Source organism: Mustela nivalis, assembly GCF_964662115.1.
Source record: "Mustela nivalis genome assembly, chromosome: 2".
Lineage (NCBI taxonomy): Eukaryota > Metazoa > Chordata > Mammalia > Carnivora > Mustelidae > Mustela > Mustela nivalis.
This window is the reverse complement of record NC_139021.1, coordinates 2,634,985-2,659,485: the sequence shown is the minus strand read 5'-3', so window position 1 is coordinate 2,659,485 and position 24,501 is coordinate 2,634,985. Positions and strand designations below refer to the sequence as shown.

Below are 24,501 nucleotides of genomic sequence, written 5' to 3'. Positions count from 1 at the left end.
CAAATCGGACATCGTTAAACTACATCATTAAGAAGTTAAAAAAAAAAAAACCAGCTGGAAGGAAATATTGACATGCTAGATCTGACAAAGACTTACACTCGTGACATATAAAGAGCGTCTACAAATTAATACAAACAGCCCAATTAAACAATGGGCAAAGGATACTTCGCCAATGGAGATAAGCAGATGCCAATTTGAAAAGATGCTTAAATCATTAGTCATTTAGGAGAGACATTGAGCCACAGTGAAACACTACCCGACAGTCACCAGAGTAGCTCCCGTTAGAGTCCCGAGAACGAACGCAGAGGAGGATACGAAGCAGAAGGAACTGGGTGTGACCGCGACTGCCCACTGCTGCGTGCAGACAGCATAGCCACTGGGGAGAACTGTTCGCCAGTTGTTTCTCTTTTTTTCTTTTCCTTTTTTTTTTTAAGGTTTTATTTATTTGAGAGAGCAAGTGCGCGCACCGCCGGGGCAGAAGGGTTGGGGGAGAGGCGGAGGGAGAGGGAGCAGCGGACTCCCCACTGAGCAGGGGACCTGACGTAGGGCTCGATCCCAGAACCCCGAGACCATGACCTCAACCAAAGGCAGACAGTTCACTGACTGAGTCACCCAGGCACCCGTTTGCCAGTTTCTACATGGCACAAACCTACCATACAACTCGGGTTTTTCTTTCTTTCTTTCTTTCTTTCTTTCTTTCTTTCTTTCTTTCTTTCTTTCTCTCTCTCTCTCTCTCTCTCTTTCTCTCTCTCTTTCTTTCTCTCTTTCTTTCTTTCTCTCTTTCTCTCTTTCTTTCTTTCTCTCTCTCTCTCTTTCTTTCTTTCTTTCTTTCTTTCTTTCTGTTTTTTAAAGATTTACTTATTTTAGACCAAGAGAGAGAATCCCAAGCAGACTCCCTACTGAACAGGGATCTCAGCACGGGGCTCGAACTCACGACCTTGAGATCGTGACCTGAGCTGAAATCAAGAGTCAGACGCTTTACCGACTGGGCCCCCTAGGCACCACCCACCTCGTGTTTTACCCAAGAGGAAGGAACACCCATGTCTACAGAGACACTCTCACGAGTGTGTCCACAGCATCTCTGCTTCCAACAGTGCCACACTGGAGTCCCGCGTCACCCGGAGAATGGAGGCGGTCCGTCCTCACGTCGGTGCAGAGACCGGCCCGTGTGGCCCTCAGCAGTGTGCACAGTGAAAGCAGCCAGGCGGGAAGGCTGCACACCCCCGCTTCCACTCGTCTTTCCTCCGAATGGACAGAACTACCCGTGGCGCCTGCACTCATCTCGGCGGATGCCCGACGGCTCACCGGCGCGCACGCGGGATGCAGTGCAAGTGCGGGGCAGAAGAGAGAATCTTCTGGAGCGAAAACTCCGGTCTGCTATGCAGACTGTGTTCGCGACTCAGGAGTGTGCACGGGTCAAAACTCACGCTCGTACACTGTGCCTGCCGCCGTGTGTCCGCTCACCTCCACTAAAACCAGAACACAAAAATCACTATGGGTCCTACAGCTGCTGGAAAAGATCAGAAGGGAATAGTTTGAATCTGATGCTAAAGATCTGACGACTTGGCTGGAGTGGAAGCATTATTTGAAAAGCACGACAGCAAAGCTCATTCCCATCATACAGCCGGGAGAGCCTCATTTCTGATGAAGTGAGTTAACCCCGGTTCCAGAGCTCCACATGAAGACAGTTTCATGAAGAATTCACCGATGGGGGTGCCTGGGTGGTTCAGTCTGTTGAGCGTCTTGACTCTTGGTTTCGGCTCAGGCCATGATCTCAGGGTCGTGGGATCGAGCCCTGAGTTGGGTTCCGTGCTGGGCGTGGGGCCCGCTTGGGATTCTCTCTCTCCCTCTGCTCGGTCCCCCATCAATGTTTTCTCTCTAAAATAAATCTCTTTAAAAATTCACTGACAGGGCGCCTGGGTGGCTCAGTGGGTTAAGCCGCTGCCTTCGGCTCAGGTCATGATCTCAGGGTTCTGGGATCGAGTCCCGAATGGGGCTCTCTGCTCAGCAGGGAGCCTGCTTCCTCCTCTCTCTCTCTGCCTGCCTCTCTGCCTACTTGTAATCTCTCTCTGTCAAATAAATAAATAAAATCTTTAAAAAAAAAATTCACTGACAAACCCTTCCAAATATACAAAAAAAAATGTGGAAATTCTCTGCCAGGTTTTTTCATAAAACTAAGGAGTGAGCTCTTCCCTATCCCATTTTATGATAGCAGTGACTACCTTCCTACCAAAGCCAGACATTGCAAAGGAAAACAGAAACAAACACAGGACCATTTCCCTTCATAACCATAAACATCTTTAACAACATTCTAGAAGTTCAAATCCAGCAGTAAGTAGAGGAGAATACGTATGGCGGAGTAGAATCCATCCCAGGAAGGGAAGACGGGTGCGCACGATGTCCTTCACCACATTAACAAACTCAAACACGGGCTCATCTCGACAGATCCAGGAAGAGCACGAGACGGAATCCGAACCACGAACCGGGAACAGGAAGGGCTTCGGGCGGCCCCAGAGCAGCTCCAACGCCCCCAGCAGACACCGCACTTCCCGGGCAGAGACTCAGTCTTGCCCTCTGAACTCCGGAACACGGCGCACACCCCTCTGTCTCCGAGACTAGGAGAAAATATTGATCAGGACTTGGACCCTTAGAAACCGAGTAATGAGAAAAACCCACTAAAAATAGGACAAAATGTCGAGTTCAACACTGCACGGAGGAAGATGGCGAACACAGGAGACACTGAGCGCCCGCGCGCCCCTGGAACCCCGCTGGGGTAGCGCTGCGCAGCCGAGCTCTGGCTGATGCTGGGTCAGCCGGCCTGGCCGGGACACGGCGCAGCAGGTGCAGCCAGAGCCCTCGCTTGTCGCTGTGGGAACGCAGAATCGTAGGCCCCCACCGACCTCTGGGAACATACAGTAGATTTTTTTTTTTTTAAGTTTTTATTTATTCACTTGAGAGAGAGAATGGGAGAGAGGGAGCATGAGAGGGGGAAGGGGAGCGGGACAAGCAGACCCCCCGCCGAGCAGGGAGCCCGGGGCGGAACCCAGGACGGAACCCAAGACTCCAGGACCATGACCTCAGCTGCAGGCAGTCACTCAAACAACTGAGCCACCCGGGTGCCCTACAGTAGCTTTTAATAGTCAAAACCACTGCAGCCCCGCTCCGGCAGTTTTGGGGAGATCGGAAAAGTCTGCGTCTGCAGGAACCGAGAAGTGGCAAAACCCGAGCCCACCAGCTGCTCTGCGGACGGACGGACGGACGCTCGTCATCGGGTCCAAAGCAGCAACAAAGCGGGAACAAACCTGAAATCACACAGGCCTCGCACTGTAGCGCTTGCGGGAGGAGCGCGTCACACCGCGGGGTTCTCTGGTGACACAACGCAGACCCGGGATGGTCAGTTCGAAGCGGTGTGAGGAGGGGAGCACTTTTCCGTGTGACACGACCTCTGGCCGTGAGCATGTGCGATAGACGTTTCTGGGTTTTCCTTTCTCTCGGGAAACACCCCGAGGCGTGAACTGCTGGGCGGTCTGCGTGAGCCGTGAGGCGGCAGCGGCAGGGACAAGTTCCTACTGTGTGCGTTTGTCGGAACGCTGGGCGCTTGAAACCGCTCAGTCTTACTGCCTATAAATCAGAATCAATAAAGCTAATTTGTAAAGCAAAAAGAAAATAATAAATCACAATCAAACTTCAACTATATACGTTACCGATGCAGTTTCCCAGTCGGCGAGTTGATGCCCGGTCTCTGCTCACTTCGTACTGTGCAGCACCGTCCCGTGCCTGTTCGAGGAGCTGCGGCACGGAGGACTTCAGTCCGGGACCGGCCACCTGCCGCCGGGGGCCGTGGGACACGTAAGTTGCCCCCCACCCCACCCCCGACCCCTGCAGAAGGAGGAAGTCGGGTGACTGCTCCCACCCAACCAGGATTCCTCCTCCTGTCTTGGGTGTACGTGTGTTTTCTATCATTTCTAACAGCCTGGAACAGATGTGTGTCCGCCTTCTGCTCTCTGGTTTCCTCATCTAAAGATTATCACAGTCTGCTCCTTTCCATTTCGTTGGAAGTGACCTAATGAGGTTAAGGAGCCACGTTAGTGGAAGCAAAGACTGATGATTACAACCAGAGTGGTGTCCAGAGTCAGAAACCAGATGGGAGCTCTCTGACAACTTCACTGTTTCACAAATAAAGTGTTCTCGTCGACGCATGTCCCATTTGAGGGGTCCCACTCTTCCCAGGAAAATCCTCAAGTGCATCACCGAGAACAAGTAAATGAATGCTACACTTTTAGGAAGGTAGAGGGGATGGTACACAATAGATATAAACTTCATGAACAAAAACCAGAAAACTCCTACAACAAAAACCCTCTGTTAAACTTTCTTTAAGATTTTATTTATTTATTTGACAGAGAGAGATCACAAGTAGGCAGAGAGGCAGGCAGAGAGAGAGAGAGGAGGAAACAGGCTCCCTGCTGAGCAGAGAACCCGATGCGGGGTTCGATCCCAGGACCCTGAGACCATGACCTGAGCTGAAGGCAGAGGCTTAACCCACTGAGTCACCTGGGCGCCCCTGTTCAACTTTTTTTAAAAAAGAATTTATTTATTTGACAGAGAGAGACACAGCGAGAGAGGGAACACAAGCAGGGGGAGAGGGAGAGAGAGAAGCAGGCTTCCTGTGGAGCAGGGAGCCTGATGTGGGGCTTGATCCCAGGACCCTGAGACCATGACTTGAGCTGAAGGCAGGCTTAACTGACTGGGCCACCCGGTGCCACAACCACCGCCCCCCCCCCCGTTCATCTTGTTCATCTTATTAAAAGGATGTAGGAGAACTAAACGTGCAAATAAGATGATCAAGGTCTTACTCAACAGAACATGTAGATTGCAAACCCATGTGTGGTTCCATTTTTGTAAGAAAAAAACCACATCAGCATGTGCGAAGTCTGGCGGGCTGCCCCCCCCCCCGCACTAGGGGAGGCTGGCGGCCGCTGGGCAGACGGCAGGGGGCGCTGTGGCTCCAGGGGGCGGGAAGGCTTGCTGGCGAGGGAGCTCCAGGAACTCCAGCCTCTGGCCACCACCCCCTCCCTCCCTGCCCCCTCCTTCCCTCCCCGGGCCCCACCCAGCCTCCTCTGCGCCCTGTCCTGGGTTCAGCTATCACTGGCCAAGTGGCCTAGGGCAAGCCCCCACCCCCACTTCCTCTGGGCCACGTTGCGGGGCGGGGAAGGGGGGGCACAACACCTTCCCCTGCCCAGGACCTCACCCAGCCCAAGGCCCAGGCACCCTGAACCTCAGGCTTCAGCTACTTACCTGTGTGGCCGGAGGTACAGGCCCAGCTTCTGAGCAGCTCCCTCTTCCCGGGAGGGGCTGCCAGACCTGCGACCACACCTGTCCTGGGGCCCCAGCCAGCTTGCTGGGCAGGAGTCACCCCCAACCCACCCCCCCCTGGCTGGGCCTGAGCTCCCACTTGGGTGCCCCCAGGCCGGGAGGCAGGCAGAGCTGTGACCTCCTTCCCCCTGGCTGTGGGATCTGTCCTGGTGTCCCCCCCACCCCCGCTGAAGGTGGGGGTTCCAGCACAGGCCCCCAGGTTTGGGAACTGGTGGGGAAGGAGTTCTGGGGAGACTTCCTGAGCCCATACTTTGTCCACACAGCAGTGGGCCTGGGGGCTCTCTGCCCTCCCCCCACCAGACCCACCAGGGCTCAGGATGGGGGAGGGGCCTGGGTCCCCAGCCCAGCCCCAGGAAGGCACAGGGAGGGGCTGCGGGGAAGTGATTCGGACACACCCACGTGGTCACCTGGTAGGGAAAGGTTTATTAAGATTTAACCACAAAGTTACAGCAAAACAGACCCCGGGAGGCCCTGGGGGGAGACCGAGCGTTCCAGACAGAACCGTGTGCAAGACAGAACCCGGCGGACACGCAAGCTCGGGGCACCCAGAAGGAAACGACGCGGCCGGCGCTCGGCACACAGACACACCGACGTCCGGCCCCTTCTTAGCACCCAATATAAAAATTTAATATGTGGTATTATTCTTCTTTATAAGCGCTTTTCCTCATAAGACACTGTGTGTCTAACACACACTTACATTGTTGCTGAAACCAGCAAGAGTTGTCACACTACCCAACTTAATAAGTTGATAAAAAAAAAAGTCCTGTGGCAAGTTCACAACAGAACTAAGTAGCGTCGTTCCGAGATGCCTGGGGACTTCGTCCTGTAACAAGAGGCATTTCCCAAAAACGGGTCCTTCTGCCACCAAGAGACCGTCTCAGTCCACAGCATCGGAGACGTGCCCTGCCCCCAGCCCGAGGTTGGGGGGGGGGGGGACCGCCCTCTCAAGACTGCGGGGGGGGGGGGGGGGTAAGGCCCGGACGGTGGCGGCTGGCTTCCCGTGAGAGGAGCAGCGGAGGCTGGGCTCCCAGATGTGAGGCATGTTCAGGGCCGGGGTGCATCGACCCCACTCCCAGAAGGGGCTGGGCCGAGTCCACCGCCAGCCGCATGCCCACTCCGGGAGCTCGGGAAGCAGGCCGGCGGCCCCCCAGCCCCAGAAACAGGAAGATGAATGCCTGCGGATGCAACATGGGGAAGACCGGCCTGTCCCCAGCATGAGCCACCTGCGAGGCCCGGCCACTGGCGCCCCACCCTCCCCAGGGTGACAGGAGCTGGACAGCTGGCCGAAAGGAACGTTCGGCTACGCCTGTTTGAGGTGGTGTCTGGTGGGAGCTGGTGTGTCACGAACTCGGGCTGTGACAGGTGTCCCCCACCCCCAGCTGCGGCGACCCCCACAGACACGGGACAGAAGGCGTCGGACGCGCTATGTTAGTGCCACGAGGCTGGGCCGCCGAGGGGGGGAGCGGGGCTCACAGGCCCAGCTCATGTCCTGCTTCCTGCAGCCCCACAGACAGGTGGGCTTTTGGGGCGGGGGCTCGGAGAACCCCATCCCCCCACACTGACACCTGCAAGAACACACCTGAGCACCTCTGAGTGGGGCCTGGCGCTCTCGGGGGACTCCAGGGCGGGGACAGACGCTGCGGGCCCTTAGCCACCCGAAGGTCACAACAGCGTCACACAGGACAGGGAAGCAGGCGCGGGGGGCGTGCTGCCCGGCCTGACACGGAGCCTCCCCGCCCACACACAGGCTCCAGCACGGGCCAGGCTTTGGCTGCACGGGTTTGGGTCATCTGAGACAGGGAACAAAAGAGCAAGTCAGCCACGTTACCCTGTTTTGGTAATCAGCCCATTTCCAGGACACAGCAACCAACTGAACAGAACCCCTCCAGGCCACACTCCCAGCCCACGGACCTGTGCCCATGAGCCCCAGGGCCACCTGTCCTGCGCACCGACACCTGCAGGCCTGCCGCAGAACCCTCGGGCACGGGCTGAAGATGGCCCGCTCCGGGACACTCTCCTGCTGGGTCCCCACCAGGTCCGCCCTGGCTACTGCATTAGAAATCACACCCCCCAACCCCCAACCCTGAGCCACAGAGCACAACTGTGTGCAAACGGCCAGCTCCTCCTCACGGCTCTTAAGACACTGGAGGCTCTCGAGTCAGTGCAACCCTGAAATCATCTCCCTGCGTGGGTGGGCCGAGCGCCCCTCTATGCTCCCGCCGGGAGCAAGGGCCCAGGAAGGCAGCTATGGAGAGGGACTCCGATCCAGACCACGAGGAACCTCCCTCTCCTCACAGGTCTGCACCCTGACCAGACCCAGGAGTGAGGAAGAACCGTCAGGAACATCCATGTCCGACTAGAATCTGCTGAGGCAGCCCTGCCCAGGGCCGGCTTCCGCTTCCAACACAGCGTCCCCCAGGGCCCTTGTTGTTCCAGAGCATGGTGGGGGAAGGCTGGGATGTCAAGGGTTAACAGGTTTTGTGGATGGCAGCCCCACCATAAGGCCCTAGTGCCTGAACACCAAGACCTGGCCAGGCCCCAGGCGCATGGCCCATGCAGCCATGGGGCTCCCACGTCTGGGGGCCCCACCCCCCGCCCCACAGCGGTCCTCCTGACCCAAGACACGTGCTTGCTTCGCTGCACACCTGGATTCGGGACTTTTCCAGCCCCCACCCCCGACCCTGGATCAGCTGCTCTCCTGCCACTGGCTTTCCTGGCTGTCGGGAGCAGGCCGGCTACTCAGACCCTGCGATCAGGAGGACCCACGGCGGGAGAAGCCGGGGCCGGAAGGCCACTAGGGGGATGATGGGCTGAGCTGGAGATAGGGGCCTGTCCTGGGGGCCCACCCAGCTGGAGCAGGAGACTGGGGCTTCGCACCAGGCCGGGCGGACTCTCCCTGCCCCGGCTCCGCGTCCGCGAGGCCAGCCTCCCGCATGAACGCGCACAGAACGCTCACTACCCCGCGCCGGCTCTGGGAGGTCGGCTCTCCGAGGTGAGCTCCTGGGCAGAAGGGGAGCGACGCGGACCCAAAACGCCACCAGTGGCTGCGAGATGCGACATGACCAGAGGCCGGCCAGGCACACAAAACAGCCAGTCCTTGGAATACACAGAAAATTCAAGTAATTTATTTAAAAACTGCTTAGTCTCCTCTTGAAATATATATATATACGTGTATATATCTGCTCTAGAATGATACTGCGGCATGATTGTTCATGCATCTGAAAGTTCTTCATTAAAAAAAAAAAAAAAAAGAACTTGAGGCAGCGAAGTATGACCATCGTCTGTGTCCAGGTGACATCAGGAAGCTCAGACCGATCATTCCAAGTGAGAAAAGCAGACACTGCTCAGTCGTGAGAGAATGGTCTGGAAAGCATTCCCCAGCAGCTGCGGCGTCTATCGACCACGTGCCTTCCCCCAAGTCTGCGTTTGGCTGAGATGCTCAGAGCGGAGACCGCACCAGGTCCTGCGGGGGAGGGGACCATCCTCAGGTCCCAGACACTCGCATCACTTCGCCACTGCCCCGACTCCGGCGTGGGCCCAGCAGGCCCGAGAGGTCAGAAGAGGTCAGAAGAGGCCGGGGCCGCGTCCCACGCACCCGAGGTAGGCCTGGCGGCAGGTCCCAGGGGCCGAGGCCGCACCTGGAGCTCTGCCCTCATGATTTCCCCAACAAATGGTTTAAACACGAGTCAAAGTGCAACGAAAGAGTCCATCTCCTCTCTGGGGAGCTCCGGACAAAGATGATGAGGTTGGGGGTCCAGGCGCAGACATGGGTGTGCACCTGCAGGGGGCCTGTCTGCTCCCTGGGATGCTGCTGGCTGCAGGTGCCCGTCCCAGCCCGCTGTCCCCGCAGGCCACCCCCAGTGGACCCTGTCCCGCCCCCCAGGTGCCCTGGGGCCCTCCCGGCAGCACAGGTTCAGGATGGGGGTGCGGCTGCCACTTCCCACTGCCCAGAGGCGGGCCTGCCCCCGGTGCCATCAGAATCTCTGAGGAAAAGAAAACACGGTTTCCTTAAGAAAACCAGTTTTGAGAGAAAAAAAAAAAATTTTTTTTCTAAAATAATGATAAAAATACTCTCCAATAATGGCAGCACCAACAGAACGTGAGATCTGACACCTGCAGGCCCCCCAGAGGGCGCAGAGAGGCCCAGGGACTGGCCACACGGCTGCTCTCTTTAATCCGCAGACCGCAGGCGGCGAGCCACAGCACGGACTTGTGGTTTTCAATTATGACCTTGGAAATGAAAATCTTATTTTTCTCTGGATTGCTTGTGTCTAGTGTAAATCTGCCTTACGATTTAAAAACATGCAGAATAATATACCTGCAAAATTAAACAGTTGAAATCAGAAGCTCCTTTTCAATTAAAAAAAAAAAAATTTCAAATGATTTTTTTAATCGTGGAAAAAGTAATCAGTGTGGTGTTTCTGCCCAGAGGCCCAGGCCTACCCTAGAGCTACCGCACCCCCACCCGTGTAGTGAAGGAACTCTGCTTTGTGCCATCACCAGAGCCACAGTGACCAACCCGCCCGCCATCCCCAACCCACCCCACCCCAGGAATGTGTGCGCACAGGGGCGAGGCTCAGACCATCGACTCCGTCTCCACCAGCCCCTGTAGGCCCTCCTTCCGGGACAGGGTCAAGACGGTGGGCTTCTGGCTGCCGTCCCCGCCGTCACCCGGTGGCCGATTAGACAGGCCCTCCTGCTCCTCCTTGGCCTCTTCCGACACCTCCGGGTAGATCACCAGGAACGTGGCCGTCAGGAAGCCCAGGAAAGAGCCCACGGAGGCCACCATGGGGATGACGCGCACGGTCCCCACAGCATCGACCACGCCCCCGAGGGCAGACGCCACCAGGATCTGGGAGATGTACACCTGGCAGGACAGGATGGCACAGTCTATGCCGAAGCCGCGCTTGGAGTTCCCGGGGCTGTGGTGGACGTACTGCAAGAGAGAGAGCCGGCGAGTGAGGGCCGCGGCGGGGGTCGGCCCGTCAGTCAACACCGCCATGGTTTGTTGAATGTGAGCTCAGAAGTCTGGAAACAGAACTTGCCTTCCGTTGGCTGCTTGGTGACCACTCAGCCTGTCTCCCCGACCCCGTCCCACTTCTATTCAACACTGTATTGGAGACTCTGGCCATTGCAATAAGGCAAGGAAAATGGAAAACATGTTAAGGAGTGGAAAAGAAAACATAAATCTCATGGTACACGGGTGGTGGGACTGTGTGTGATGTCGGAAGTGTCTACGGCTGCACTCGAAGATTAACCGGAGAATGCAGCATCTTTGTGGCTAGAAAACCTCCGCACTATCAAGTTCGTAACTCTCCCCAAACTGATCTATACAATCAACGTACTTCCAATGTCAAAGCCCGGAAACTGCTCTCACACTCAGATGAAAAGTAAACCGTCAGGAACACCCAAGATGATCTCAAAAAGCAAAGATGAAGGACCCACGGCACCAGATTTCGGTCTTACTATGAAGCTACTTTAGAACAGAGCACTGGTCTGAGAACAGACCGGCCAGTGGAAGACGACAGAGGAACCAGAAACGCCACCCCCCACAGACCGGCACCCAGCTCGGACAAGGTCAGCACCGCAGTGCGGGCAGGGACCGGGTGGCCCTCATGTGAGTGGCACTGGGTCACATAGCTACCCGGACGAGGGGAAATGAAGTCGTGCTCCTCTACCACACACACGCACACACACGCGCGCGCGCGCGCGCGACAAGGGTGCCACCCAATGTCACCGCCAGCAGAGTGCAGCACAGACTGTGGCCGACAGTGAGACCGGGAGGGAAAGAGCCACGTTCTGCAACCACAGGAGGGAAGCACAGGCGTGAAGGCAAGGCAGACACTCTGGTCCCAAGAGGTTCAAACACTGGCAAGAGGATGACACGGGGTCAGAGGTGAGGACAAGGACCAGCTTCCTGTTGTTGCCATGTCTGCATTACTCTTTCCAGTTTGTTGTCCAAAAACCCACTTACACTGTTTGCTTACAGTGTGTGTACTTCTCTGTAGTCGCGTGACACTCCAACACAACAGCTTATTAGAAAACACGATGTGGTTACTTGGATTTTCATTAGTTTGGCATTTCATAGGTACCTAATCACTGCGGATTTACTTTGCTTCTCTAATCGTGCAAGAGAAGATTAAACATAGTTTGGGTTTACTTTTTTCCTTTCTCCGTGTTTTCCTTTCCTTTTAGGGTCTGTGTCTGAGTTTGAGAAACACGGTCTACACCAGCACTGTGGCCACGGAGCACTTTGAGATGCGGCTGGTCCGAGTCAAGAGGGAGGCTCGGGGAGAATAATCAGAATTTTATATGGGATGTGCTGAAATCATGGTGTCTGGGACGTATGGCGACGAACAGCATTTGCTGTTACACTGACTGCACCTGTCTGCTCCCTCTCTAAACGCAGCTGCTCAAAGCACAGACGGACCCAGGGGGCTCACGCCCTACTGCGCAGGTCAGTGCCGGCCAAGCTCCCCCGCTTTGGGGTCTGCGAGGGGACAGCAAGGGGCAGGCAGCCTCCCGGGTGCCCGACCAAATCCCTTAAGATGCACCGGAAGCCGCACTGTCAGGTAGGCCATGGAAGGAGCCGGTACCTCAGACCGACCCAATTTGGGGGGACCTTCAGAACCGAAGATCTGGGGGGCCATTTGCACCCCAAATGCCCCCCCCCGGCAGAAGGTACAGAGCTCTCTGCCTAGAGACGAGTGGAGAAAGAGCGGGGCTTTGGAGCCAGAGGAGCCTGATGATCCGACCTGAGCTACATCTTCGGCTGGTGACCTCGGGCCCCACCATTGCCCCCGACCCCAGCCCCCAGCTTTGGACGCACCTCCTTGATGTCGTGGTACTGCCCGAGCAGGGCGTAGGGGCAGTAGGAGATGCTCATGGAGACGATACCCATGGTGCTGATCATGACCATGGCCACATAGACGTTGGCGAATAGGGCCATCACGGCCGTGCCGATGGAGAAGCCCAGCGTCCCCAGCACGTAGATGACCCTGATGCTCAGATCGTAGTTGTCCAGATACTTCTGTAGCAGCGCTGCAGAGAGAGTACGGCCACGGGACAGTGACCCACAGAGTACGGCCACAAGACAGTGACCCACAGTGACCCACAGTGAGCTGCGTGCCCACCCCACTTTAGTCGGCCACCTCCTGCTGCTGCTGCTATCCAGAGCCCTCCCCCGCCCCGCCCCGCCGCCCCACCGAGTCCCACCGGCCCCCATCACGCGTGCGAGCCCATGGTACCCCGCTCAACTCCCCGGGGCTCTGGCACCTCAGGCGTCAGCCCTCCTAGGTTGGGTCCCAGAGTCCAGAGCCTGGTCCCACCCAGTAGCTCCCTGGGGCCTCCTCGCCCTGCAGGCCAGCCTGGCCCAGACCCTTCCCACGGGGAACAGCCCGACACCCAGTCTTGACTTAAGATCTCAAATTGTGGCTGGTTTCCCCGGAGTGTAAACCCCTGAGTCTAGAGGGACAGACTCCTGCTTGCCCCTTCTGGCCCAGCGGCTTAAGGTCACCTCCCCCAGGAAGCCTCTCTGAGGCTTCACAGACAATGCTGTGTGACCTTCAGGCCGGCTTCCTGCTGCTCCATTGACCTTGGCCACCCTCAAGTCCAGACCAGGCTGAAATAACGCCAACCTCCCCCTCTAGGTACACGTAGAGAACAGGAAGGACCCAGAGCAGACTTGCTCAGGGGACCCTGGACCCCGCTGTGCCCCATTCCTGGAAGGTGGGCCTAGGCATGCTGTTCCCAAGACTGAGGCCTGTCACCCCGACCTCCCTCTCCTCAAGGATGAAACCACACCTGCAGGGAAAGGCCTCTCCTCCAGGAGGTCTGCAGACCCCACCTCCCCTGTACTCCTGGCTAAGCACAAAAGACCCCTCTCCCAGCCCGCGGGCCCGGTTCCTGCTGTCTCCCATTCCCCCAAACCCGTCCCTTGCCAGAGCCCCTCTCTGAGGAGCCCCCAGGGAAGGAACCAGCACAGAGGACAGCCTGCACGTGGTCTGAGGATGCCCAAATCCAGACACACGAGCTTCCATGCTTCTGGCCCTGAGCCACAGCCCTGTTCCAAGTCAGGCCCATTTTCCAGACAGGACGACCTGGGCCCTGTTTCCCACCACTGAGCACCCCCAAGAGTGCAGCTGCTCCCCGCCTGGAGGTCGGCCTACCTGAGCAGATCGCGCCGGTGGCCGCGTAAATCACCAGGCCCCAGCAGCCCATCTTCATGCCCGCGTTGTAGGCCTGCCAGGCGGTTGAGTTGGAGGGAGCCTGTTCCAGAAAAGAGACTGGGGCTCAAGGCGGGGCAGGGATCATGTGCCACAGCCTTTGGGCAAAGGAGGGGACTTTCCATCTCAAGTGCAGGTGGGCTGTTTATGAGCCGCGGTGAACGCTGCCCCGAAAGGAGACGCAGTCCCGGTACAGGCCAGGCTCCGCACAGGTGGTTCCAGCCCCTCCCAGCCGCACCTGGCACCAGAGCCCGGGTGGAGGCCATCAGGCCCAACGTGAGGTCGCGCAGCCCCAGGCGACAGCCAGCCGCCGGGCCGGGGCACAGAGGCCGATGCCCGCCAGGCCCCGGGGCGGGCACATCCCGGCCCTCACCTTGGGGTCCCCGTCGAAGATGACCTGACCCATGAAGTCGGTGTAGAAGACGGCCTCGGCGATGACGGAGAACCAGGTGAGCAGGTGGCAGAGGCACAGACGCGCCAGCTCCCTGGGCATCTTCAGCATGGACAGCCACAGCAGCCGCACAGTGGTCTCGCCCTCCCCCTCCTCGCTCTCCGTGTCCCCGCTGGAGGCCGTGGCCCCGCTCTGGTTGCGGTGCCGGCAGCGCTGGCGCTTCTGCAGGTCATACAGGTCGCTCATGCTGCGCGACGGCTTGATGAGGACCACGGCGTTGGCCCGCCGGTAGCGGTAGCGGTGGGAGCTGATCTTGCCGTAGTAGGAGAAGGTGCTGGAGGCCTGGCGGCGGAACATGTGCCTGCGGCGCCTCATGGAGCCGGACGCGGCGGCGACGGGCCTCACGTCCACCCTGGTGTAGCCCACGGGGCCGTCCGTCGGCGGGGAGCCGCTGCCGTTGGGGACTTTGGCTTCGGGCGCGTGATTCTCGAGCAGCGCGTCGCCCTCCTTCGCGGATTCCCTGAGCAGTGAGGCCAGGCAGGGCGGCCTGGCACGGGCGAGCTCCTGGCTGGTGCTGCGGGGGGTGCCGGGGCACGAGCCGTCGTGGAAGATGGAGGGCTCGATGTCGGGCAGGAAGGGCAGCTCAGGCTCCAGGTCGAGCGCGGCGTCGGGCACGTGCAGCACCGAGTCGCTCTTGCTCTGCACCATGCCTGCGCCCAGGTAGTCCAGCGCGAGCTCGTGCTCCGACCGCACCTCCTCGGGGAACAGCCCCACGCCGCCGTCCAGCGCGCTCCCACGGGCGGCGGGGGCCAGCGCGTCAGCCGCCTCCCCGGCCCGCTCTTGCTGGGGGCTGTACTGCTCCTCGTCGATGCTGAACAGGTGCAGGGCCACCGACACCACGAAGATGATGGCCGCGAAGAAGAAGAGCACTTGGTTCTGAGTCCGGAACCAGGTGCCCAGGAAGGTCTGGGTCCAGTCCAGCCCGCCCAGCACATAGCCGATGGCCCCGCCGAGGCCTGAGCGGGTAGGAGAGACAGAGGGGCCGTGAGCGGTGTCGGGCACCTCGACACTCCCTCCCAGACGGGGAGAACCCAGGACAGAACCCGAAGGGCCTGTACCCTTCACCACGGACCAGGCCTGGCATTTGTAGCTCTGGCCGAGTCAGGACAACTTTGGGGATGGAAAGTGGGAAAGTGGTGGGAAAAACACAGTGAGAAACTCCAGCTGACCCTAGGTTTGGAGCTCTGACTTCAGAGACCCGTCCCAGGCGTCGGGAGCAGCTATCTGCCAGGATAGGGAACGGAGGCTTGCCCGTGACTCCGGGCAGCGCGGACCGTCATCCCTCAAGCTCAGGAAGCTGCCGCTCCCAGCAGAGGAGAACGGCGCCTGAGCGCAGGGAGCGGTCAGCGGGGGCTGCTCCCCGCCGCGCCGACCAGCAGCCCCCAGCACCCTGCCCTCCGGCCCGAGGTGGGGAAGAGAGCCATGGGAACAGCCTCCCGCATGCTGCGGGTCCTGCCACGCGCCGGGTGGGGCGGGGGCAGGGCTGCGCTCTCACCGGCAGAGAAGGCGTGGATGTTCAGGGCCATGTCCTGCTCCTCGCTGTCCACCACGTCCAGCAGGTAGGCCCGGATGGGGCCCTCGGTCGCGTCGGCACTGAAGTCCAGGACGACCACCCCCAGCACGGTGAGGACGATGCCGATGGGCTGGCGGCTGGGGACATCGCCAAGGGACAGACCTGCCCAACACACGGGGCAGTCAGATCACAGCTCCTGAGAGCAGACGGCCCCCTGCAAGGGGAGGTGGGGACATGCTCGCCAACGCCAGAAAGGCGCGTGCTCCTTGGCGCAGAAGGTCAGAATGGAGGATGGGCCTTGTGTTTTCCATTTCTGTTATTACACGCATGGTTATTTTTTCTCCCCAGTCACGTTAGCTGCTCGGTGAACCTCAACGCTTACTTACTTTGATGCTGTGTAACTAAAAAAGGATCCTTCCTCCCTATCACTGGGAAAGGAGGGGCACACTGGGAGCACCAAGGGAGCATCCAGGAGAAAACATGACGTGTGACTCTGCGCTCACACACATATGCACACGCACCACCTTGGGGCTCGATCAGCCCTGGGGCCTGGGTCTGCAGAGGCACTCCTAGGGCGCTCCCTGAACACGTGATGGGTCTCCCTGGTCCGTCCACTGCGGTTCCACATCTTCCAATGGAAGACTTTGAAAGCTGTCCTCCTGATGCTACCCAGCGAGCATGTTTCTTTTCCAAAAAGAATTAACCTTTCAAGGCTAACACTCACGTTTTGTACGTCAGACTGTACCCAAGACACCCAACCAGAAACACAGGCCAGCTGTGCAGAGGGCCACAGTCAGACCCTAGGAAGGACTAGTGACCTCCCCTGGGGTCGTCAGGCGCCTTCTCAGAGCGCCAGAAAGGGGCCACTCTGTGGCATGATAGGAACGGCCCTACGTCCAGCACAATGCCTCCCGCAGCAGGCTGTAAGCACCCAGAGGAAGCGGCGGTCACAAGCCACCTCTCACTGGCCTTGGGGAGTACACCCCTGTGAGCCCAGAGACCGAACCGGTCCCCCAATGGCTGAGCTAAGCTAGAGCTGGGTCCTGAGACCGGGGGGAATCCTGTGCCTGTAGATATGGGGGGTGGCGTACGCAACCCGGGGCCCGGAGCAGGTTAGCTGCAGCACAGGAAGCGCAGGGGAGAGGCCAGGAGAGGCGTGAGCACAGGTAGACACAGGGTGCCACAGCCGGCCCACGTGCAGGCACAGCCTCGGAGAATACCACAGCTGTCTCTCCGGGGCAGAGTGCTGCGAAGGGACATCAGCTCCATAGGGTGACGGGGACAGGCCGAGATCCAGCAGCCCCGAGCCCACAGGATCACGGAGAGTGCGCCCTGCCCCTGGACTTCCACCAGCCGGTCGCAGTGGCCTTCCCGGGCCCCAGCCTGGCCCCACAGAGGCCTCTGAGAGTCCGAGGGGCTCTGGGCCTCTCTGTCAGTGTCCAACGCACTTGATGTTGACCTAGGCCATGTGTGCACACGTCAGAACACAGATGAGGCCTTGATCTTAAAAAGCCGTTGCCAGAAAACAGGTTTTGTTTCTAACAGTTCTGATGAGCTCCCTCGGGGCAAACCCATTTTCCCACGTCAGCTTCTCAACTTAAAAACAACACAACAAAGCACGAGCACACGAATAGAAAAAACAAGCACAGAACCGGGTCTGGATGCTGTCGATCCAACGTCTGAGAAAAGGAGAAAGAAGAAGGGGGTTTCTGAAGCCGCGCTGCAAACAGGACGTGCTGTCGGCGCGCGGGGCAGACAAGCGGGTCACAACAGGAAGGGCTGCCCTGTGAACACGTCCCCACGGCGCTCCCACGTGGGGCCCGGCCTCAGCCCCGCCGGGAGTGCCCGGAAGCCCCACGCCTGCCCGCCGGGCTCCGCTGAGAGCACGGCCCCTCCCGCCGGGACGCGGGGGGACACTCACCGATGGCCGAGCCGTTGAGGAAGAGGGCCACGCCGAAGAGCACGCCGACACACAGGGCGAGGATGAAGGGCCGCCGGCGGCCCCAGCTCAGCGTGCAGCGGTCACTGGCGGAGCCGATGATGGGCGTGAAGATGAGGCCGAGGATGGGGCTCAGGAACCAGGTCAGGCTGTAGTACTGCTCCGGAAGGCCTGGAGCACAGGGGGCGGGCGGTCATGGGGCGGGCACGTGCATGCGGACACGCGTGCCCCTGGGTCCAGCGGAGACCCCGCAAGGTCCGAGCACCTGGCTCCCAGCCCGGGACATCTGACATGCACCCGACGCCGACTGAGGAGCATGAGGTGGCCGGAGGCCAGCACCTGGGCCTCGGAGGTGTCTCCGGCAGCCGGGCACCCAGTGAGACAAGCGGCACTTGCTAGAGCTGGCAGACCTGGACCTGCCGCGTGCAGGGGGACCGAGCACCCGTGGCACTGACCACACTGACCAGGGCCCGCGTCTACAGCTGCTCAACGTGGCCTCACAGGCACCGGACCCAGAACGGGGGTAGCAGTGAGGAACACACACCCCCCACCCCCGTGCCATCCTGGGCTTCTTGGCCAGAATGATAAGAGTCTCACTGAGGGGCCGCATGTGCTCAAGGACCCCCGCTATGGGCTTCCAAGAGGGCGGGGAGCGGCCGCCAAGAGGGGAGGCATGGGTAGGTGTTCGGCTGGAGCCCAGGTGTTCCATCAGGCACCGGGAACTGCTCTGCTCTAACCTCCTAACCGCCCAGGGAGGGCGGTGTTATCACGCCCGTTGTCCAGCACCACAGCGTGAATGCAAATGTGACGCTCAGAGATAAGGTAACCTGCGCAGGGTCACACAGCGACAAGGGAAGACCACCCTCGCACAAAGCCCGTGCCCGTGGCCAGGGGAACGGCACACTCCACACACCCGAGCGCTACACAGTGGCCAGGGGTCCCGGCTGCAGCTGGGCATGGCCAGCCACACCCCACACATGCCAGCCACGGCAGGGCACACGCCGTGGGCTCCGTTTACATGAGGTCTGAGTGGCTGACAGAGCTTCTGCTGACAGAAGTCGGCGCGGTGGCAGCCCGTGGGAGGGGTGGGGGCTTTGGGGCTCGTGTGCTCTCTTCGTGATCTGGGTGGGGGTCACTAGGGACTGGCCACCCTGCTGCAGGCTGCCAGTGTCCTGCGTCCATGAGAAGTTGACTCAGACGACAGCGCTCCACACACCAGCGATCCCCGGCTAGCACTCTGCCCAGCCACAGGCCCTGGGAAATGGCTGAGCTGCACCCCCAGGAGCCACACTCATCTGGCAGAGGGAAGCACCCCCTAAAACACTCCGGCACGCAGTCCACAGTTCAAGGCATCCGCTCTGACGTCTATATCACACGGAGCTCTAGGGAAAGTGGGGTGGGTTCCTACTGCAAGTCACCAGACATACAGATGTCTCAGTAAACGAGCAGCAGGCTGAGCGCGTCCCCTGGCCAGCTCTGGTTTCCCCCGCAGGCCTGGGGCCTCCGCCCTCCTCCTCAAAGGCAGGCAGAGGGGAGAGCAGGAGCCCGCGGGCAGGGCTCTTGCTGGCCCTGGGCAGGAGCCCGTGTGCGGCACCACGAGCCTCGGAAAGGGCCAGTCACGTGTGCGACACAGTCCCTGTCAAAGAATGGAAAGTGTTCCTGACCCGGGGTACGTAGACTCTTACTTTCTTTGGGGCTTTTAATACGGCACAACTTTACCAATAAACACTGCTTGGCCGGCGGGAAGACCCTAACTGCCGAACCCGCTGATTCACCCACCCTCGGGCAGCCTGCGGACCCCTCTCCAGTCCAGCTCTCGGCTGTGGCTGGCGCTCTCCATCCCGGGACCGCTCTCACCCGCCAGGCCTGTCTCCACCCACCCTGTGACACCCACCCTGTATTGTCAGGTGTTCCCCCCAAGCCCATGCTCTCCAGTGAGAGGCCAAGTCTTCTCCAACGGCCGCGCCCCCCGCCCCCTCCTTGGCTACAAGCACTTGCGCCCGGCAGTACCCGCCGCGGCTCCCGGCTCCCGCTTTGTGCGCGAGGTTGGACCAGTGTCGGGGACCAGCGCACATGGCCGGCGGGGACCTGTGGGGCCTGCCTAGGGGTGGGGTGGCAAAACTTTGAATTAGGGTCATCTTTGCCTTATGTAGCCCTGGGCCCGGTGTCAGGAGCACACACAGCCCCTGGCGCTGCGCAGGCTCCTCGCTTACATGCCACGTTCCTGTCCGCGCCCCCGCCTTGTCTCTCCACACCTCCTGTCCCCGCCTGCTTTCGGCCAAGTCAACTCTGTTTTAATTAACACTTTGGCTTTTTAGCCTTCTCTTGCAAGGGTCTGCTCCGGAGAGCTCATCACACACCACTCTCCGTCCGGTGCAGAAGCCGGCACGTGAGCCGGAACCTCGGGGAGGCACTGTCCTCGCCCCCGAGGCTCTTCACGCACGCGTCGCGCTAGAGGGGGTCAGCCCCGTCTGTGCGACAGTCCTTGTTTAAACCGTCACGTTTAAGGGAATTAAAATGAAAACTCACTTTGTTTTTACCTCCCTCTGAACCATGCCCCCTTCCTTTCTGAAGGCCCGAGTGCTCACACGGTAGCCCGTCCCTTCTGCTCTGGGCTGTCTAGCTCCGTCAGCGTTCCTTCCAGCAATCTGCCAACGGCAAATCCGCTTGTTATTTTACCCAAAATCTCTTTCTCTTCTGGTCTGACAGGGTATTTCTGCTGGATAAAGAATCCTGGGTTAACTCCCCCCGCAGCCCCCTCCAGAGCAGTGAGGCGGTCACTCCCGTTACTGCAGAGAAGGCGGGGACATTTCACGTGACTAGAGAGAGAGGCCAATCGTCTTCCTCTCCTCTGGGTGCTTGCAAGATTTTCTCTTTCTTGTTGGCTTTTGGCAGTTTGACTACGATGAATCTAAGTGAAGTTTCCTTTCTCTCCAGCTTAGACGCCACTGGCTCCATGAAGCTGAACCTGCCCGTCTTCCAGCACACGCGGGAAACTTCCTGTGAGTGCCCCAACTTTCTCCTGCCCCTTCTCTAGCTCCGCTCCTCCGGGACCCCCAGTCGCAAGAGCATGCGACCCGCGGACACTGCACCCCCACATCCCGTGGCCCTGTCCCTTCGGGTCTCCGTCTTTGTCCTCTCTGTTCTTCATCTCTGCCAACCGAGCCCTCGGTGTGCTGCGTCCCACGTCAACCCGATCTCCCCGAGCTCTCAGATTTCACATTTTTCAGTCCCAGAATTTCCATTTGCTTCTTCAGCAGCATCTCTCCGCTGAGCTCTCCTCCTTCCCACTGGCACAGCCTTGAGCACACCTACAGACGCCTGACGACGGCCATGAGTCACCACCTTGGAGTGAGGGTCACGTTTTCAGCTTCCCGGTTTCTTCTGACACCACTAAGCTGTACCCTTCACACGGTGAGTGACGTGTTGTAGAGATCCTCCGTTCTGCTACATTCCTTTGAAGAGTGCTGCAGTTCTCATTGTAAACAAGTAACTTAGCTGGACTCAAAACCCTCCCCTGCAACAGGAGCCCGGAGAAATCTGTTCTGTTCTTTCTGCTTTTATCTGAGCTCCAGCACGCAGCGTGACAAGTAGCACCCTCTGGCCCCCATGATACAGTCGCCCAGCAACTGCAGACGGGCACGCACGCCCCACCGACCGGTCTCGAAGGTGGGGTGCACCGCACTCCTGGGCAGCAGCTCCAGTACCCAGTTCCACTGAGCCAACGGGCAGAGAGCAAGCTGCATGGAAGAGCTCCTTAGAGACGTGGGCTCCACTGGAGGGGCCGGGCTCCATCATTCCCAGAGCTGTGCCCAAGGCGGAGAGGCTCCGGGGCTGGTCACGGAGAACCGCGCGTGCATGATCCTGCCTAAATTCTGCAAACGCTCACACGCCTGTCTGAGGTGCGAGGCTCCACGATAGACACGAGCCACATAAGACAGACTGCTGGGCACACACCGCCACCTGGAAGCAGCCAACGCCTGCTGTGAGACGGGTCCTGACCCCGTCCCATCGTCCGCTAAGCCACGGCCAACCAGCACCCAGCTCACGTGAGGCCAGGAAGGTGTCCCTAGGAGTCCTGGAGCCAGCAAGTGTGAGACACAGCACGGTCTTCCCCAGCATAGGCAACAGCACGGATGGGACTTGAGAAGCTGGCCGTCAAGGGGACCGGGAAGGAAGCCATTCCGCTGGAAACCAGGGTTTCCCGTCCCTCCGGGAGAGGGCTGCCAGCATGGGCAGCAGCCTGGCACGACCCTGGACGGCTCCCCGTGCCCTCTGGGTGCCCAGAGAATGTGCCGTGGTGGCTGCTGAGCCCAGAGGCATGCTCACCCTGTGGCTCGCTCTCTGGACCAGGACAGGTGGGTCAGGCCTCCCATCTTCTCTCTGGTCCCCACTCATCAACCCTCGCCCCCAACCACACGGCCAATCAATACCCAGCGTGATCGCCTCGAGACATGCCCGGCTGCAGCACTTGGTGCCCAGGAGCCTCGCCAGTGTCTCTGGACTGGGACACTCGGGGCGGGTACGCTGGGCTGGACCCTGCCCCGTCACACATCCTCAGAGCAACTCACCGGGCCCAGCAGCTCCCAGGCTTCCTGGCCCCGTCTGTCCCCTTCAACTGGGCACCCTAAGTGTGCACCCATTGAGCAAAGTGCCCCCAGAGGGGCCCCCAGAGCAGAGGCTGAGGTAGGCGGGAGCGCACAGGAGGGGCCGACAAGACCCGCAGCAGTGCCAGCCCAAAGGTAATGTCCCCAGTGCTCCCGAAGGTGAAGCCCGGGCTCCCCCGCGGGAAGCCCCACGCACCCCAGGGGGAGGGGGAACAAGCTGGGGATGGCGGAAGGGACACAGGGCAGTGGCTTTCTTTGTCCAGCATATTGGCAAGAAGCATCAGCATTTCCCATCACGTCCCCCAGGCAGCCCTGGGGGTAAGCGAGCCTGGGCCCCCCGCTGCTGCGAGGCCGCCACTGGGACACCTCCAACAGTGCATTTCCCAGCCCGGCTCTCAACAAACAGCACGCCGCCCGTAGTAAATAATTTTTGTTTTCTCCGGGGCAGAAGGCGAACAACAATGGTGGGACCAGGAAGGCTCCCCGTTCACAGGAAATGCTCAGTGTGTCAGCATCGGCGGAGGGCCGTGTGAGGTCACGGGCAGCGGCCGCCACGCTGGTCACGCGCGGCAGCTCCCATTCAATGCCACCACGTCGTCTTTGATAAACTGGTACTTGGGGGGGGAGGGCAGCCAGGGGACCGGGAAAGTGGCCTATAAATGTTTAACAAAAGATCTGAACCGGGAATGGGAACATACATTCTTTCCTTCGATAGACAAAGCCTTCCACATCTAGATAGGTCTGTATCCGCAGCAAGAATCCCATGATAACGCCGGACCCGTGAGAACCAGTGCTCCATGGGAAATGCCCACCAGCCTCGCATGACCTCTGATGAACGGACGCCAACGAGCTGTGTGGGGGACCCTGGCGAGGGCCATGGGCATCCCAGAGACGGCCCGAGGGAGGAAAGGGCGCCCGGCACAGGGAGGGTCTACAACTGGGCAGAGAAGGGGCAAGCACTCCTCCATCTGTGTGGAATGTTCTAGAACCCCAGAGCCATGGGCAGGTAGGGAGTGGGGTGAAGCAACTGGCGTTTCCAGGGAAGGAGGAACAGGCCCCGCGTGTGTGCACATGTCCCTCCCAGAGGGCCAGGAGCCCACCGCCGCCCAGGCTGCTCTCAGCGGCGTCCTCAGCACCCAGGCCATGTTCCCTGTGTCATCCTTCATTACAGCCCTGAAGGGGCGCACTCAGACACCCAGAAGGTGCAGTCCCCAACCTGGGCGGGCCGTGGCGGGGTACAGGTCCTCATGGGGTCTGAGACAGAGGGCAAGGGGTCAGCGGGCTCGTGCTCCCTGTGGGTCGATGGTGAAGTCTAGCCCGAGAGGGTCCCAGCAGCTCCACGGGCCACGTTGGAACGAGCTATTCTGGACAGAGTGCTCCAGACTTCCTGGGCGGCACTGAATTCCGGGGGATCCTGAGGGTCTTTCTTCTGGCCGAACAAGCACCCCACAGCCCCTGCGCTGGCCCTGAGGCTGGGCTGCTTCCAGGAATAAGTGTGCATAGCACCCCCAGCCCTGCACTGGGGGCTCCCTGTGCGTTGGTGCTGGGGGTGCCAGTCCTATCTTAAAGGGGGAGGAGACCAGCACCCCGGCTGGATGCACTTGGCGGGTCATTGAGCCTCTGGGAAGCCAGGGGCGTGAACCTGCCACCGCCCGGGCGCCCAGCAGCTAGGCAGGCAAAGCACCCCAGCGCACGGCCCGGCCACTCCCGCCAGCGGCGCGCCAGCTGCTCTCGCCCCAGCGGCTGGCACAAGCACCCACTTCGCAGCTCTGAAGTCTGCTGCCCAGAGCAAGCACCTTCACGACAGGACAGGAACTCACAAGGCCAGGCACAAGATTTAAGAAGTTTCCAGAAGCTTCCCAAAACACATAAAATGCACGGCCTATCCTACAGAGTTCCGTGCGTAGGGGGTGTGGACACTGACACTTTCCTGACCTCCTGGCAGAAACCAGCAGTAGAACGGCGAGGTGGCGGCGATGCCTAGGCCACAGGTGGGTGACAAGGACTGGGCCCCACGGCAGTCCACTACCTGCGGAGCGCCGTGGCCATGACCGCAGAACAGGGAGGGCTGCCTGAGGCCGAGACGGGCGGGCGGCTGAGACGAGATGCTCCCCGCAGCTGGCTGGCTGAGGAACAAGCAGAAACTGCCGCTCAGAGGAGGCTGAGCTCCCCGAAGGCCAGTGAGAGCAGCCGGGGGCGGCACAGGCCCGCACGTCGAGCTGGCAGGGGGCATGGCCCGGGGCCCTCTGCGGCCCTCTCTGCCTGTCCAGGCCCAGCCCCCTGGGCCCGGCTGGGCCCCGGCAGCATTGCTGCGGCCTCAGGCGGGCTGGGTGGGGTCTGAGCACAAGCCAACCTGCTTCGAAGGAAAGGACCAGAGGAAGCTGTTGGCCCGG

The 24,501-nt window shown here is 59.8% G+C and overlaps 1 protein-coding gene and 1 long non-coding RNA gene across 3 annotated transcripts in view; one reads left to right on the top strand and one right to left on the bottom strand.

The window, feature by feature from the left end:
- Positions 1–5,296: 5,296 nt before the first annotated feature.
- LOC309859673 lies at positions 5,297–8,706 on the top strand. The gene is made up of 2 exons (XR_014308793.1): positions 5,297–6,735; positions 6,782–8,706. It is a non-coding gene; the product is annotated as an uncharacterized lncRNA (long non-coding RNA).
- SLC45A4 (solute carrier family 45 member 4) overlaps positions 8,477–24,501 on the bottom strand; it is a 71,370-nt gene continuing 55,345 nt past the window's right edge. Inside the window, exons 3-8 of one of the 2 annotated variants that reach the window (XM_082720680.1) lie at positions 17,484–17,672; positions 15,545–15,724; positions 13,972–15,005; positions 13,542–13,641; positions 12,203–12,414; positions 8,477–10,309 (exon numbers count right to left, since the gene is read on the bottom strand). In XM_082720680.1, coding sequence (XP_082576806.1) covers positions 9,950–10,309; positions 12,203–12,414; positions 13,542–13,641; positions 13,972–15,005; positions 15,545–15,724; positions 17,484–17,672 — 2,075 coding nt within the window. In that variant the 3' untranslated portion in view covers positions 8,477–9,949. The remainder of the gene's footprint in view (positions 10,310–12,202; positions 12,415–13,541; positions 13,642–13,971; positions 15,006–15,544; positions 15,725–17,483; positions 17,673–24,501) is intronic. The other variant, XM_082720681.1, reaches the window with a different exon arrangement.